The 17,539-nt window shown below is 42.4% G+C and overlaps 1 protein-coding gene across 8 annotated transcripts in view; it reads right to left on the bottom strand.

The window, feature by feature from the left end:
* Window positions 1-17,539, bottom strand: part of GIT2 (GIT ArfGAP 2) — a 460,714-nt gene that overhangs the window by 240,411 nt on the left and 202,764 nt on the right. For 6 of the 8 annotated variants that reach the window (XM_053702096.1, XM_053702100.1, XM_053702102.1 and 3 more), the window contains exons 9-11: window positions 16,177-16,228; window positions 15,107-15,179; window positions 2,489-2,586 (exon numbers count right to left, since the gene is read on the bottom strand). In XM_053702096.1, the coding sequence (XP_053558071.1) occupies window positions 2,489-2,586; window positions 15,107-15,179; window positions 16,177-16,228 (223 nt within the window). The remainder of the gene's footprint in view (window positions 1-2,488; window positions 2,587-15,106; window positions 15,180-16,176; window positions 16,229-17,539) is intronic. The other 2 variants (XM_053702097.1, XM_053702103.1) reach the window with 1 other exon arrangement.

Here is a 17,539-nt window from a genome sequence, read left to right as displayed (position 1 = left end):
CTTGAAGATATGTTTGACAGAAGGAACCTGCCTCTGGGTGGATATGACTTGAATCCTATCATGAAACCCTGGGCTACGACCTCCAGAACTCAAGGGTCTATAACGTCTCCTCTCCAGGCCTCCGCAAAGAGAGATAGTCTGCCCCCTACATGATCCGAGGACGGATCGCGGGCCGCCCCTTCATGCCAACTTTGACTCAGCTGGCTTCTTGTTCTGCTTGGACTTGTTCCAAGAATTAGCTGGCTTTCAAGATCCCTTGGACTGCTCAGACTTTGCGGCAGGCTGCTGGCGCTAAGACTTGTCAGGGCCGAAAAAAGTAGACGCCTTAGGTTTAGTCTTTTTATCCTGAGGCAAGAAAGCACCCTTGCCACCCGTGACCGTAGATATAATGGAATCCAGGCCCAGTCCAAACAAAACTTACCCCTTGAATGGAAGGGAAAGCAAGAGAGACTTGGAAGTCATGTCAGCAGACCACGACTTTAACCACAGAGACTAAAACAGAAAAACCTGATGTCTTAGCATTCAGGCAAATAATCTGCATTTTAGCATTGCAAATGAACAAATGCACTACCCTTAAGGCCTTAATTCGTTCTTGAATCTCTTCGAGGGAAGTCTCCACCTCGACCATCGCTGACAAAGTGTCACATCAGTAGGTAGCCGCACCAGCCACCGCAGCGACCGCCGCCGGTTTGAAAAATGAACCCCGTGAGTTGTAACGTAATTCGCAACATGGACTCCATCTTGTAATCCATGGGTTCCTTGAAAGACGAACTATCCTCAAGAATAGTAATTCTCTTAGCAAGTGTGAAGAAAGCATCATCCACCTTAGGGACGTTTCCCCACAGCTCAAGCTGCGTGTCCGGAACGGGGAATAGCTTTTTAAAAGAAGTAGAGGGGGAAAAGGATGATCCAAGTTTCTCCCATTCATTCTTAATAATATTAGCAATTTTAACGGGAACCGGGAAGGCCTGAGACACTACCCTGTCCTCGTAAACTATCAAGTTTAGGGATTGAAGGTTCCTCCAGTAGATTCGGTCCCAAAACCTCCAACATAGCAAGCACCTCTTTAAGTAGAAAGCGCAAATGCTCCATTTTAAATTTAAAGTCTGGTTCCTCCGCGGACGGAGGCCTATAAGTAGCTGATTCCGAACCAGAAGCGACATCCTCCAATAAGTCAGAGTTGTCCTTCTCAGCAGATAATCTGAGACATCCAGCTGAGTCGAAGACCCCTGAGACTCAGAGCTGTGCCGTACCTTCCGCTTGCGCTTAGTAGGATGAGGGATCGCATTAATGGCCGCAGAGACCGCCATCTGCAACTGATCGGCGAATTCTGGTGGCCAAAGGGCCCCTCCCGCGGGAGGATTTATAAATGCCCTGGGGAAATGCTTGTGTAATCCGAGATGAATGGAGGGAATCCACCCAGCGGGGCGGAGAACCCTCAGAGGTGGACGGCTCAGTCGTACTAAATATTCTATTCTTTATAGATATAGCAATATTGTCAAAGTATGTGGAACAGAGTTGAGTAGGCGGTTCATCTGGAACCTCCTCACAATATACACAGTTAATAGGTTTAAACAAAGAGGGAGTATCCTCCAACATATCAGAGTCCTCCATAGCTTGCGCTTTTATTGCGGACTTGATAAAAAGTTAAAATGGTATCTTTACACCCAATGGCTGGGGCACTCACCACCTCCTATGACCCGGACTACAAGAAAACAGCTTTGTCTCCTCTGAACGCAGGTCGAAAAAAAGTTAGAGGCCACACCCAGTCACATGGAGTGCCATGCACTCAAGAAAGGGTAAAAAAAAAAAGCCCACCTTAATCTTTCGAATAGAACCGACTGTTCCACACTGACAGATCCTCATCCCGCACAAATGCAGCATAAAACAAAATAAACAATCCCCCCTTTTCAATAACCCCCTTCTAAGGATATTACCCTAGATTCTATAAAGATAAAGGAGCCACACTGTGACCCTGTCTTCTTACGTTATCATATGTATATAAATCAAACGATCTTACCAGAATCAACACTGTGGAACAGGAACACTGACTTTCATATGTGACAGGGTAGTAGCATCGCTCCTGACATGGACTTGAAAGAAGAAAAGCAGGCAGTAAAACTCGTCAATGCCGATTGCTAGTGGAGCTGTTAATCTGAGTCGGGATCGGTTCGCAGAAAGACTCTCCCTGCATCTCCGGACTCTAACATTCACCCATGCTCTCACTGAGAGGCTGACAGGGCTACTTAAAACTCCAGTCCAATTTCGAAGAGTACTACCCTCCATAAGGGACTACTCGGAATCTTTCGACACTTGGGGGGGATGAGGGGAGTGGGGGAGGTATTTAAGCCTTTGGCTGGGGTGTCTTTGCCTCCTCCTGGTGGCCAGGTTCTTAATTCCCACAAGTAATGAATGAAGCAGTGGACTCTCCTCCCATTAAGATGGAAATAAAGGAAGCTTAATAAAAAGAAAAATGCAGGAGTCTTGCCTGGTTGCGTGTTGAGGAATACTCTGGATTCACAGGTAGGAAGGGTACAACTGTGGTCTCTGTTACAAGTGTACTGTGGTTCTGAGTTGCAAGCCAGACTGCAAACAAAAAGTGAAGAAGTTAAACAATTTATTATTTTAATCAGATATGTGAAGTCATAAAGCTTTGGTTGTTGATTTAACATCTTTCAAGTCACAGAATACATATATGCCCATAAACTGGATATAAAAAAGGATTAATTGATCTAACCTCGGACAAGATAAATAAAAGCATGCAGGGAAAGTTGGTGGGAATGGGGCTTCAGTAGCTAAAAGTAATAAGCCCAGCAAGCCCTACTATAGTGTAATATATTCAACCTGATAATTGTTAAAGGGATAAGAAACAGTGCTCCTTTAGTTAAAAAAAATATACGTCCAAAGTGAACATAAACAGATTTTTTTAAAACAACAAAACTTGTTTTCTTAAAAAATGAGCACTTAAAAATTCTCAGTGTAGCCACTGCCTATAGCTACATAAGGGAGCAGACATGCTGAGAACTTAAGTTGCATTCTGCTTCTTCTGAGCATGGGCAAGAAACTGACTTCCTATTTCTCTAGCATTCACAGTAAGAAAGCTAAATTTGTTCTAGAAGATTTATCACATCAAGCTAATTGACCCTGAACAAATTAAGTGAAAAAAGAAGAACAAATTAAGGTAAAATCATTTTCAAATGACACATAAATACATATCACAATGCTTTCTATTAAGTATAAGCCACTGCTTAGTTGATTTTTATTACAACAATAAAACGGACTGTTTTATATCCCTTTAAGGATGTAAATGGAAAAGTGCTGGACATCTATGAACTGATAGAAGTCCAGGATAGCATAAAGAGCAGAAGTCCAGAAAATCCAGTGGAAACTTGACAGATTTCCTTGTCTGATCCCACAAGAAAAAACAGTTACTAACATTAAAGGGATAATATAGTCAAAATTAAACTTTTTATGATTCAGATAGAGGATGCAATTTAAAGCAATTTTCTAATTTACTCCTATTATCATTTTTTCTTCGTTCTCTTGATATCTTTATTTTAAAAAGCTGGAATGTAAGCTTAGAAGCCAGCCCATTTTTGGTTCAGCATCTGGATAGCGCTTGCTGATTAGTGTCTAAATGCAGCCATCCAATCAGCAAGCGCTATCCAGGTGCTGAACCAAAAATGGGCTGGCTCCTAGACTTACTTTCCAGCTTTTTTAAATAAAGATACCAAGAGAACAAAGAAAAATTGATAATAGGAGTAAATTAGAAAGTTGCTTAAAATCGCATGCTCTGTCTGAATCATGGATGTTTATTTTTGACTAGACTATACCTTTAAAATCAATACTCAAAACCCAAATTTGCAAAGAAAAAACATAAAATTATGCTTACCAGATAATTTAATTTCCTTCTGTATAAGGAGTCTCCACGGCTTCATTCCTTACTGTTGGGAAATACTGAACCTGGCCACCAATTAGGTAGCAAAGACACCCCAGCCAAAGGCTTAAATACCTCTCCCACTTCCACCATCCCTCAGTCATTCTGCCGAGGGAACAAGGAACAGTAGGAGAAATATCAACCGCAACATCAGACTTCAACTGAGCCAACAGTCCTCCAGGAGACACCGTCGCTCAACAGTCGGTCTCCAACTACACCCTTCTTACTAGCGAAAGGGAACCCCAGCCAAAACTCCCAAGGGAATAAGGCAAGGAGGACCAAACGGAAACCGAAAGTTACCACAAACTCAATAAAAGGAAACCCCCCCAATTTAAACCAAGCTCGCAAGACCTAAATGGCTCCTGACAACAAGGGGAGGCAACGCCCAATCCAAACAGAAACCACAAGGTTAGAGTCAGGTAGCAGAACAGAGAATGGAACAGCTACCTAGCACACAATAAAGGCGCAAACAGCTGCAACAGATTTCAAAGATCAACCCTTCACTTGACAGGCAGCAAGCCAACCAGCGCCTAGAACAAACTGAAAATGGAGACCAAAGATCATCCGAACTCAGAACAGTGAAGTATTCAGGCAAAATTACCTGTAGCAGACCCAGACAAAGGTAAAAACCTGAGTCAAGAACCTGCAGCCATCCTCAGGATAACACAGAAGAAATACTTGCTAGAAGTAAAAAACGGCAAACAAAATACAGAGTGTTAAACCTCCACTACTGAGGACACACTCTAGGCAGCCAAAGCCGCCAGACCTACACATAAGTCTTGAAAATAAAAAGGAGAGCACAGAACATCAACGAGGACCAATGCGTTCCCAAAATCCGAGAAGAACAACAGATATCAGGACCTACCTCCAGCCGGGCCAGCCCAAGCATCGGCAGGTCTGAAACCAGGCGACCAGAAAAACCCCAGCTCAAAAAACAAAGCAGAAAAATGGCACAGCCATTACAACAGTGCTCGAATGCCAACCAGAAACACCACATGGAGTACGTCGACAAGGCCGTAGACCTAAAGAACTAGATAAAGGCCCAACATAGATTTAGGGAGGAGCCAGCAACTCAACAGATGGACAGAACCTCTCTCCGAAATAGGTTAACACGTCTCTCCCAACCTCCTGAAGAAAGGAGAAACCCTAAGATAAGGACCACACTTCCGAAAGGATATAAGCCCCGCCCCAAGACAAAGGGGGGCCGGCAAAAGCACTTGAAGGACAGAGCACATGCCTCCAGGACACAGCCATAAGCTGAACAGAGAGAACAAATCTTCAACACCCTGACCTGGAAGGAATCTTCTGAAGATTATAACCTGCTAGCACACAGACAAGGTGCCATAGCTGCAGTGGTTCCACAGAGAACCCTTTGCTTGCAAAGCAGCGAAGCCATCACACTATTTCAGCAAGCCGACCAAGGGAAACCAACCAATAGGCATAATGCAAGCCCAAGGGGCATCAGGACCCAGAAAAACCTGGCCAACTGAACCAGTTCAACTAGCCCAACCAAAGGACACAGCCCAAGTTTCCTGGAACTGGGGAACCCCAGACCAGCTCTAGATCCTAACAGTCCGGTACAACCCACAACAGGATCCACAAAAGAAACGCAGAGTGAGGACCTCAGCCACCGGAAGAACCAGAGTGAGGAGAGGTCCGAGCCCCAAACAAACCAACAAGAACCTGGAAACTGAATTCCCCCGTCTGTTATATAAACCAGACCCCCGGGAGATAACACTACAATGTCCAAAGTAAAATGGACAAGAAAAACTTGCAAGTCCCAACCATAAGGCGAGACCACCCCTTGCCAGAGTCCAACGCTCCAAGGAGCTAAGGAAGCAAAGACCGAAACAAGGTCACTAGAGCACTAGGTGGAAACAGCCACAAGACTACCAATAACAAGGGGATACCTCGAGGACAAAGTCCCTCGAACAAAGGCTAGTCTCCACATCACCCCCATAAAATCAGAGGAGAAGATGAAAGGAAGGATGCAGAGCATCCCCAAGCTCGGGGGAAGAAACCCTAACAGAATTCAAGGAGACCACACTGCCCATGTCCCTACAAAGGAACCAACTCCCGAAGGAAACCAGGTCCCCCTAAGGAACCGAGGAACAGACGAAGTACAAAAAGTTTTAAGAAGAGAACCACAGCAGGAATAAGTCCAAGCACAATTACAAAGCCTTAAAAGGCCAAACCGTCCAAAACGGCGGTAAGGAGACGCTAAATAAACTAAGCCCTGAGCAAATCGGAGCAAAGAGTAACGCAGTGGAACTCCACTGACCTGGTCAACCAGATTGAAGGATGAATAAGGACTGACACAATCCTCCCTGCCATAGGTATCCTTTTAGAGTGCTTAGCTGAACTTGTAAAGCAAAACAAGAAAACAAACAAATAACAATGTGAGCACTCAGCGCTTCACCAGACCAGTCAGGCAGAACAGGCGCCACGTGTCTGAATAAGCCACAGGACAGAAGATCTGAATCCCAGCAGGACCAGCCGTAGCTGGGGACATAACTGTCAAGTTTCCTAAATCCTCCATCAGAGAGGAAGGTAAAACAGACAAACATAGGACTAACATGTCCCTTAAACTTCCGAAGAAGCAACCAGAGAGAATCGATGCCAGAAGTTCCCAAAGGAAACACATAATCGAAATTAAAAGACATCCTAACCGGATAAAAGAAAATATAAGGCAGCCCGTAGTAGTTAATTCTTAAATTTACAAACATATTTTAAAATATAGACTAGGCCTTTGGCCTAGTCTTTGTCTAAGAAGGACACTCCCATGTAGCCTTTGATTGGTGTAGGGTAGGACACACCTTAAATGAATTAAGTATACAATGGGAGCCAACAGTTACTATGCACACTTTTTTATATCTTCCTCACCTCCTGGAAGCAACAGAGAGAGAAAGAGAGAGAGAGCATTGGAGGACTGAACTGGCTGAGTATATTAGCATTCTTCTGCATTTACTTTGGGATAAATTCTCTTGTTCACTATGTTTAGTTAAAGGGACAGTCTACACCAGAATTGTTATTGTTTTAAAAGATAGATAATCCCTTTATTACCCATTCCCCAGTTTTGCATAACCAACACAGTTATAATAATATACTATTTACCTCTGTAAATTATCTTGTATCTAAGCCTCTGCAAACTGCCCCTTTATTTCAGTTCTTTTGACAGACTTGCAGTTTAGCCAATCAGTGCCTGACCCCAGATAACTTCACGTGCACAAGCACAGTGTTATCTATATGAAATACTTGAACACCCTCTAGTGGTGAAAAACTGCTAAAATGCATTCTGAAAAGAGGTGGCCTTCAAGGTCTAAGAAATTAGCATATGGTTAAGCTTTCAACTAAGAATACCAAGAGAACAAAGCAAAATTGGTGATAAAAGTAAATTGGAAAATTATTTAAAATTACATGCTCTATCTGAATCATGAAAGTTTTTTTTGGCCTAGACTGTCCCTTTAATATTGCTTAATCTGGGTTTGTTTAAGATACAGTTGCCCTGTATAATTTAGACTGGATGTTGTAGCTCTTGGTATTTCTTGAGACTTGTTTTATATTTTGTAGCTTATAATTGTTAATCTTCATACCTATATTATTTGTCTTCCAATAAAAAAATTTTTAAAGTAGACAACCCCTTTGGTTTAATATTCTGGTACTGATTAGATTAGATTTGTTTATTGTCATTGTACAGAGTAAAAAAACCCAGAGACAACGAAATTATAATTGAAAATCTAACCAATCCCATACACATAGTACTATAATGGTAAGTCTAATAGAAAAAAAAAATCAAGTGACTTGTGCAAAAAATTTCTATACCACAGGAATGAACACAGATGCAAGTGTAATAAAGTGCAAGTGCGAAAAAATCAGTTCCATGCAAAGGAATATATATATATGTGTACAAATTACAATATAAAGTGTTGCTCATCTTACTCACACATGTGTATATTTGCGTTATGTATATAATGTGAATTGTGTGTGTTATATAAATCACATGTGTATTTTATATTATGTGTGTGATGTGAATAAAAGGTGAAGTGAAAAAGGACCATTAACAGGATAATCAATTAGATTAGGTTAAAACCATTAATTTAGCACTTTCTCTGTGATAAATAAAAAATCCAATCGTAGAAGATAAGCATAAAAAGATAAAAAGTAAAAAAAAAATATGAGCATAAGAGAAGATTTTTAAAAATGATTATTTAGCAGGGTAATGGCTCTTGGAAAAAAGCTATTCCGAAACCTACGCCCAGGAAGAAAACAGGCATACCCGCAGGGCCAGCCAAACGGAACCCTGATCTTCCAACAAAAAAAATGGAAAGACCTCAATAAGCAGACAATTTGGAGAATACGTCATCCCCTCATGTCTAATGAGGTGAGCCATTCGAAGTAGAATACTGCGGGTTCCCGTATCCGTTAAGGAGAGGATCCTTTAATAACTCAAAAACATGTCTGAGTAAAACGTGAAGATGCGCTATTCTTTAACGAAAGGCAAACCATTCAGGGACAGCTACACCCACAGGGAACTGTATGGGCCCACCCAAAGCCGGTATACCCGGGACAATCGGGCATGAGCACAAACGCAAATAAAAGTCTGGACTTTGCAGACGCATAATCGCCAAAAATATGTGAAAGCAAAAACGAGCTGCAACCTGCGGAGGAGATGGGCACAAGCCACCATGTAAGGAGGGATAAACATAATCTGGGCTACCCGCATGTGTAGTAGTAGGGAGAGGTAGGGAACTCGCCTCTCGGAGGACTGAACCCCCAGAGGCGGATGGCTCAGCAGACCCCTGATTCCCCGAGCCCGAGAAACAAGGCGCTTTAATACGGCATATCAAACACAATTGATTGACCTGTGTCAACGGGGCCAATTCGCATTCTTCACAAGTTTAAGAATCTGAATCTTGAACAGTCTCAGCATCAGAATCCTCCATAACTAGATAGAGAATATAATAATATGGACTAAAGAAAAAGTTTAAACGGCACCTGACACCCATGATGGCTGGGGCACTCACCACTTCCTAGAACCAGACACTAGCAGACTCTAATGTTTCAGTCTCCACACGGTCAGGAATGCGGAAATGGAAGATCAGAACGTAAGCACGTCCAGTCACAACGTGAAGTACAGTACAGTCAAAAAAAAAAAAACGTGCCCAACTATCAGGTCGCGTCACTTCCAAACGAAACGGGAATACAGCCCTCCAAGTGTGACGAATAGTAGCAGCGCCTCCGCCATGGACTTGAGAGAAGAAAGCAGGAAGCGAAGTTAGACAACGCTGATTCCTTGTGTAGCGGTTAATATGAGTCGGGATGGTTTCGCAGAAAGACTCTCCTTGCATCTCCAGACTCTAACTTTCCTCCAGGACCTCACTGAGAGGCTGATGGGATTACTTAAAGCTCCCGTCCCATGTCGAAGAGTACTACCCTCCATAAGAGACAAATCAAACTTCTGACACTTCTCTGCCAACCTCCTGGAACGAAAGGCAAAGAATGACTGGGGGATGAGGGAAGTGGGAGGAGTATTTAAGCTTTTGGCTGGGGTGTCTTTGCCTCCTCCTGGTGGCCAGGTTCTTATTTCCCAAAAGTAATGAATGCAGCTGTGGACTCTTTTCCATTTAGGAAGAAAAGAGAGGCGGACCCTAATCTGAAGCAAAAACATCAAACTTGAAAAATTTAGAAAAAGTGTGTGAGGAGGACCAGGTAGCCGCCTTACAAATCTGATCCATAGAGGCCTCGCTCTTAAAGGCCCAAGAGGAAGCCACTGCTCTAGTAGAATGAGCCATAATTCTCTGAGGAGGTCTATGTCCCGCTGTCTCATAAGTTAAGCGGATAAGACTCCTCAACCAAAAAGAGACGACCTGAACCTTAAGCTTCCCAGAATATGCCACAATCAAGGAAGAAGATAAAACTTCAAGGCACAAACCACGTTCAAATTATGAAGTAAACGCTCCTTCGAAGAAGGATTAGGACACAAAGAAGGGACCACAATCTCTTGATTGATCTTGCGTCTGACACGACTTTAGGGAGGAACACTAACTTAGTATGTAGGAAAGCCTTATCCGAATGAAGCACCAGATAAGGAGGCTCACAATGCAAGGTGGCAATTTCAGATACTCTGCGCACTGAAGCAATAGCCAGTAGAAAAAGAACCTTCCAGGACAACAACTTAATGTCAATTTCATGCATAGGCTCAAACAGAGTCTGTTGCAGAACCAGATTAAGACTCCAAGGGGGAACCGAAGATCCGGACACAGGTCTGATCCTAATCAGAGCCTTAACAAAAGACTGAACATCTGGAAGCTCAGAGAGCCTCTTGTGCAGTAAAACAGACAAGGCCGAAATCTGTCCTCTCAGGGAACTGGCCAAAAGACCCTTCTCCAGTCCATCCTGGAGAAACAATAGAATCCTGGCAAATCCAAGCTCTTCACACCAGAATAAGTAGGTTCTCTACACCTTATGATAGAAGTTACGAGTAACCGGCTTACAAGCTTGAATGAGATTATCCATAACTCTCTCAGAAAGCCCTCTCTTGACAAGGACTAAGCGTCCACGCAGTCAGCCTCAGAATCTAGATTTTGATGAACAAAAGAACCCTGTTCCAGCAGATTCCTGCGACAAGGTAACTTCCAAGGAGGAGAAGATGACATCCTCACTAGATCCGGGAACCACGTCCTTCGCGGCCACGATGGAGCAATCAGTATTACTGACGCCTGCTCCTGCTTGATGTGGGCCACTACCCAATGAAGGAGTGGTAATGGCAAAAAAAAAGTAGATTAGACTGAACCTCTAGGGCACCGCTAACGCATTTATTAGCTCCGCCTGAGGATCCCTGGACCTCAACCCATATCTGGGTATCTCGGTATTGAGACGAGACGCCATGAGATCTATCTCCGGTGTCCCCCACATGATGCATATCGCAGCAAACACTTTGGGATGGAAAGACCATTCCCTTGGATGAAAGGATTGTCTGCTGAGAAAATCCGCTTCCCAGTTGTCCATACCCGGAATGTGGATTGCCGACAGCGAACAGCTGTGGGCGTCCGCCCACTACAGAATCGGAGATACTTCCCTCATTGCTAGGGAGCTTCTCGTTCCCCCCTAATGGTTGATGTAAGCCACCAAGGTTATATAGTCTGTTTGCTCAAAGTTCCAGAATATTGATCGTGAGAGAGCGTTCCTCCTGAGACCACAGGGCCTGTGCCTTCTTGGCACCCCAAACAGCTCCCCATCCTGATAGACTCGTGTCCGTAGTCACAATCTCCCAGGATGGTCTTAGAAAGGTTGTCCCTCGGGACAGAAGATCTGGACAGAGCCACCAAGAGACAGATTCTCTCAACCGGCAGTCCAGGGAAATCTTTTGACAGATCTGAATGATCACCATTCCATTGTCTTAGCATGCACAGCTGTAATGGTCTGAGATGGAACCTGGCGAAGGGAATTATGTCCATGCTGGACACCATGAGACCAATTACCTCTATACACTGAGCCACAGATGGCCTTAAGGAGATCCGGAGGGCAAGACATGCCAAAGCTAGCTTGCAACGTCTCTGGTCGGTTCGAAATATCCTCATGGATATTGAGTCTATTACAATACCCAGGAATTCTACCCAGGTGCTTGGAAGAACAACTCTTATCCAAGTTCATCTTCCATCCATGTGATCGAAGAAGGGAGAGAAGAGATACGGAATGGTCCTCCGCCAGAGGAAAGGATGATGCTTGAACCAGAATGTCGTCCAAGTAGGGAGCTACTGCTAAAACTTGGGTTCTGGTGACGGCAGGAGAGCCCCTAGAACCTTTGTAAAGATTTCTGGAGCAGTAGCTAGACCAAACGGAAGAGCAATGAACTGGAAGAGCTGATCCAAGAACGCAAACCTTAGAAAATGGAAGTAGTCCCTGTGGATTGGAACGTGAAGGTAGGCTTCCTTTAGATCTATACGCGTCATGAACTGTCCTTCCTGAATTAGAGGAAGGATGGACCTTATTGTCTCCATCTTGAACGATGGGATATTTAGAAACTTGTTTAAGCACTTTAGGTCCAGAATTGGGCGGAAAGTTCCCTCCTTCTTTGGGACCATGAACAGGTTTGAATAGTATCCCAAACCTCTTTCTGCAATAGGAACTGGGACAATGACCCCTAAGTATGACATATACCGCACGCACCCCAGAAAGGATTACCTCTTTTCTGACTTTGAAGACAGGCTGGAGAGGAGAAATCTGCCCTTGGGTGGATGAGCTTTGAGCTGTATCCCTAAACTATGACCTCCTGCATGTCCCTGAACAAAGCGCCTGAAAACAGCGACAGTCTGTCCCCTACACTATCCAGCACCGGATCGGGGGCCGCCCTTTCATGCCGACTTGTTCTCGGCAGGTTTCTTGTTCTGCTTGGATTTATTCCAAGATTGAGACGCTTCCAAGTGCTCTTGGTTTGCTGGGCTTAGAGGAGGACTGCTGACGATGGGACTTTTCAGAACAAAAGGAACGAAAAGGTTATCCTTGTCCCTTAGATTTGTTCTTTTTATCCTGCGGTAGTAAGGCACCCTTGCCCCCTGTTACCGTGTAGATAATGGAGTCCAGGCCTGGTCAAAATAAAATATTTCCCTTAAAGGGGAGGGAAAGTAGTCTAGACTTAGAAGTCATGTCCGCAGACCAGGACTTCAGCCAGAGCGCCCGACGGGTCTGCACTGAGAAACCAGCGATTTTAGCATTCAGGGGAATAATCTGCATGTTTGAATCACAGATAAAAGAATTAGCAATTCTAAAAGCTTTAATTCTATCTTGGATAACATCAAGGGGATCCTCCACCTCAAGCAAATCCGCTAAGGAGTCGCACCAGTAAGCCGCACCTCCAGCAACCGAGGCAACAGCTGCTGATGGTTGAAATAAGTATCCCATATGCTGAAACATTTTCCCGAGAACATTTTCCATCTTCTTATCCATCGGCTCTCTGAATGACTAGCTATCCTCAAGAGGGATAGTAGTACGCTTAGCTAACAGAGATAGCGCCATCCACTTTAGGGACAGAACCCCACGACTTCAGCTGAGAGTCCGGGACCGGGAATAATTTTTTAAAGGTAGACGAAGGGGAAAAGGAAGATCTAATTCTATCCCACTCTTTTTAATAATGTTCGGCATTTTTACAAGTACAGGAAAAGTTTGCGACGCTACCCTGTCCTCGTACACTGGGATCAAAGGATCATCAGGCAACTTGGCCTCTGGAACCTCTAATGTCGACAGAGCCTCCTTTAGAAGAAAACGTGTTTAATCTTAAATCTAAAGGCTGGCTCCTCCGCAGCTGGACGCCTAGAGGTAGCAGACTCCGATCCAGAAATTTCACCCTCTGAAGACTCAGAGTGTGACCCATCCTGAAATACTTCAAAGGCAGACAAACCTAATACATCACTGGATGTCCCCTGGACCGGAGAGCTATGTTTAACCTATCGCTTGCGCTTGGAAGGGCGAGGTAAAGCACTAAGAGCACCAGACACCGCCGTTTTTAACTGCATGGCAAAGTCCGTTGGTAAAAGGCTCCCTCCAGACGGGGGATCAGGCGTGCTACGGGAAGCTGCATGTGACAATGGAGATGACTGATGGGTATGCACCTCACGGGACGGCGAGTCCTCAAAGGTGGACGGTTTAGTAGTACTAAAAGGGTTAACCTTCTTGGATATAAGAACCTTGTTGATGCATATGGAACATAGTTGAGAGGGTGGGCACACCAAGGCCTCCTCACAATATAGACAGGTATTACTATTAGGAATAGAGGGAGTACCCTCAAGAATATCAGAATCCTCCATAGCTTGCGCTAACAGTAGGACACAGAATAAATAATCTTTTATGTCTCACAAAACTGCACCTTTATACGCCCACCTCCTAGACCCAGGCAGCGACTTCTCCGATAGGTAGCTCTGTCAGGAAAGAGAAAACGAAAGTGTGACCACACCCTGTCACGTGGTGCGCAAGGCAGGACGGCCCCAGCTATGAGAAAAAGCGCGCCAAGCTACAAGCTGCGCAGCATTCAAAGTGAAAGTAAAAACCTGTATGTTCCGTTAACGCATAAATCTATGTGCCCAAAAAAAAAAAAAAAATCCCATACATCAAGCAGCATAAAATCACATTTGATTAATCCCCACTGTTCAATAACCTCCTTCAGGTGATATTAACCCATGATTCTATAAAAATGTGACCCTGTCTTCAGCATTTTCAACATAATTAAAAATTGAAATGATCTTACCAGAATCAGTACTGTGGAACAGAAACACAGCCTCTCAAGTGCGACAGTCTTGTAGTATCGCTCCTGACATGGACTTGAGTGAAGAAAAAGCAGACAGTGAAACTCGTCAACACTGGTTGCTTAAGAAGCTGTTTTCAGGCAGTCTGGATGGATTTGCAAAAAGACTCTCCCTGCATCTCCAGACTCTAACTTTCATCAATGCTCTCACTGAGAGGCTGACAAGACTACTTAAAAATCCAGTCCCATATCTAAGGGTATATACCCCTCCTGAGGAACAATTCCGAAAATCTTCTGACACTTCTCTGCCATCCTCCTGTGACGAAAGGCAAAGAATGACTGGAGGATGGGGGCAGTGGGAGAGGTATTTAAGCCTTTGGCTGGGGTGTCTTTGCCTCCTCCTGGTGTCCAGGTTCAGTATTTCCCAACAGTAAGGAATGAAGTCGTGGACTCTCCTTATATTAAGAAGGAAATAAAGAGATAATCTTTTGGGTCGATGACCTAAACAAAATTGCCCAAATGGCTGCAGGTAGCTCTAATTCAAGGACCCCGACCCTTGCAGCAGCAGAACTAATACTGAGAGTGGTTATATTTTTGTTCACATATACTCCAAACAGATGTCAACAGTATTATGGCCAGCACTAAGAGGAAACATAAGGAAGCAGGAGTTGTCTAGAAAATTTCTGTTTTGATCGAAATTCAAGTGGTATGAAACTATATCCCCCCCACCCTGTACCAGTTATGACAAGATTATGCAAAAAACAACTGTGCAGATAGCTAGCAACACTTCAAAGGTATCAAGAAGCGAGCTAAAGGTTTATAGGGAGTTACAGTAAATTCCAACATCACTATTCAATAAGAGTTTAATTGGCATATCAGTATTCAATCCAATAAAGTTCTCCACTCACAGTATGGAAGCAGTATAAAATTACCTGCATCTGTTTCTCGTCTGTCAACTTCATCATAAACGTCCATAGCTAATTCTTCGAATAAGTGGTTATTTAGCTAGGAGCAAAGGATATATGTAAAGATAACTGTTCAACTTCCCTTCTACTAAATACAAAAATATAACTATTGTGCAAAAGTTAGTGTAAAGAAAATCGATATTCATTTAGCTACACAAATCTTCTTAGAAGAAACACACCGGATTTAAATGTAATGTTATACTAAACAACATTTAAAAATTAGATTCAGTAGGGGATTTTTTTCTTCAAATTTATTTTATTGATCATGTAGCAGCACAATAAATCCTATAAATCATATACACACCTTAAACAGTCGCAGTACAAATTTCTACGTTAATATGGTACAATGATTTAAAGTATGATCAATTCTTGACACACTTGGTTGCCACAGAGGGCTCTACATATTGTTCCACACTGCAACTAACCCTAACCTGTCTATAACTATTAAAATGTTGACATTCTTACATTTGATTTTAAAATTTCTATACTTTTAAAGGACATTAAACATATTTCATGCACCTCCCTCTCTAATTATGGGTGAGAGAGTTGCTGCACATATACCAACACAAGTACTGGAATTTTGTGAAAGAGATTTCAACATGACGTTACCTATGACTAGGGGGAGGCAGGTAACCTCAATAATATGCTTGTAAAATATATTTAGTGTTTAATGTCTCTAACAGAAAAAATACAGTAGCACGCCTTCATTGTCGAGGTGTTTTGTAGTCAATTGGGAAAAGTGTTTTGTAGTGTATTAACTCAAGGGGGCATATGTATGTTTACCGCTTTAGCAAGCGAGTAAAATTGTCACATCTTCTAGTTTAACATTTTATGTCAGCTTTTCTGGAAAAAAGCTTTAAATAATAAATTCACAGACCACTAGGTATAATAATATATCCTAATTGTTTTATAATTTGCAGGACTATCACAAAGTCACTGGCCTGTTTCCTCTATATATTTTTTAATGTTAGGAAGTATGTATTATAGTGAACTCAGGGAGGAAAAGAGATTCAGAATTTAAGTTTATCCATACTTACAGACTGGAGCTTTTTCTTTGCTGCTTTGGCCAGTTCTGATAAGTCAAGACTGCTATGGAGAATAAAGAGTATATTATTAATCTGGGTTTATATAAACTTGTGGTCAGAGGACGACAAATAATGATAACTATATATGAGAGTAGAAAAGAAAAAAACATAATTTATGTAAGAACTTACCTGATAAATTAATTTCTTTCATATTGGCAAGAGTCCATGAGCTAGTGACATATGGGATATACATTCCTACCAGGAGAGGGCAAAGTTTCCCAAATCTCAAATGCCTATAAATACACCCCTCACCACACCCACAATTCAGTTTAATGAATAGTCAAGTAGTGGGGTGATAAAATAAGGAGTAGAAAAGCATACAAAAAGAGGAACCGGAAATATAATTGTGCTTTTATACAAAAATCATAACCACCATAAAAAAGGGTGGGCCTCATGGACTCTTGCCAATATGAAAGAAATGAATGTATCAGGTAAGTTCTTACATACATTATGTTTTCTTTCATGTAATTGGCAAGAGTCCATGAGCTAGTGACGTATGGGACAGAAATACCCAAGATGTGAAGTCCACAGAAGAGTCACTAGAGAGGGAGGGATAAAATAACAGCTATTTCCACTGTGAAATTAAATCCACACCATAATTAAGTTTTCCTTGAAAAAAATTAAATCAAAAGCAGTAGAATCAAACTAAACAGCTGCCTGAATAACTTTTTTTTTTTTTTTTTTTTTACCAAAGACTGCTTTAGGAAAAGCAAAATACATTAAAATGGTAAAAACAACAAAATTATGCAAAGAAGAACAAAATACTGCTTTGCAAATTTGATTATCTTAAGCTTCACTCTGAAAAAGCCCAAGAAGTGGCGACTGAATTTAGCAGAATGAGCTGTAAATCTCTCAGGCGGAACCAGCTTTAACGAGGATGCCAAAGAAATGGCAGAGGCTTTCTAACCTTTTCTAAAAAGCAGAAAAATAACCTTGATAAAGAATTACAAGCTCTTACCACATCCAAATGATGTAAAGAACTCTCAAAGAATTATTTAGGATTAGAAAACAAGGAAGGAACAACAATTTGTCCACATACGTTGTTCAAATGCACAACCTTAGGAAAAAAAGAAGTCCACAAAACAACTTATCTAGATGAAAAAAAATCAGATAAGGAGACACAGAAGAGAGAGCTGATAAAACACAAACTTTTCTAGCAGGAAGAGATAGCCAAAAGAAACACTTTCCAAGAAAGAAGATAGTCTTTAAGAAAATATAGGCTCAAAAGAAAGAGCCTACAAAATACTGGAACCAAATTAAGACTGCAAAAAAATAAATTAATAAATTAACAGGTTTGATACAAACCAAAAAGCCT

The sequence above is a fragment of the Bombina bombina genome, chromosome 2 (assembly GCF_027579735.1).
Source record: "Bombina bombina isolate aBomBom1 chromosome 2, aBomBom1.pri, whole genome shotgun sequence".
NCBI lineage: Eukaryota > Metazoa > Chordata > Amphibia > Anura > Bombinatoridae > Bombina > Bombina bombina.
The sequence above is the reverse complement of the archived record's forward strand: the minus strand, read 5'-3'. Positions and strand labels throughout refer to the sequence as shown.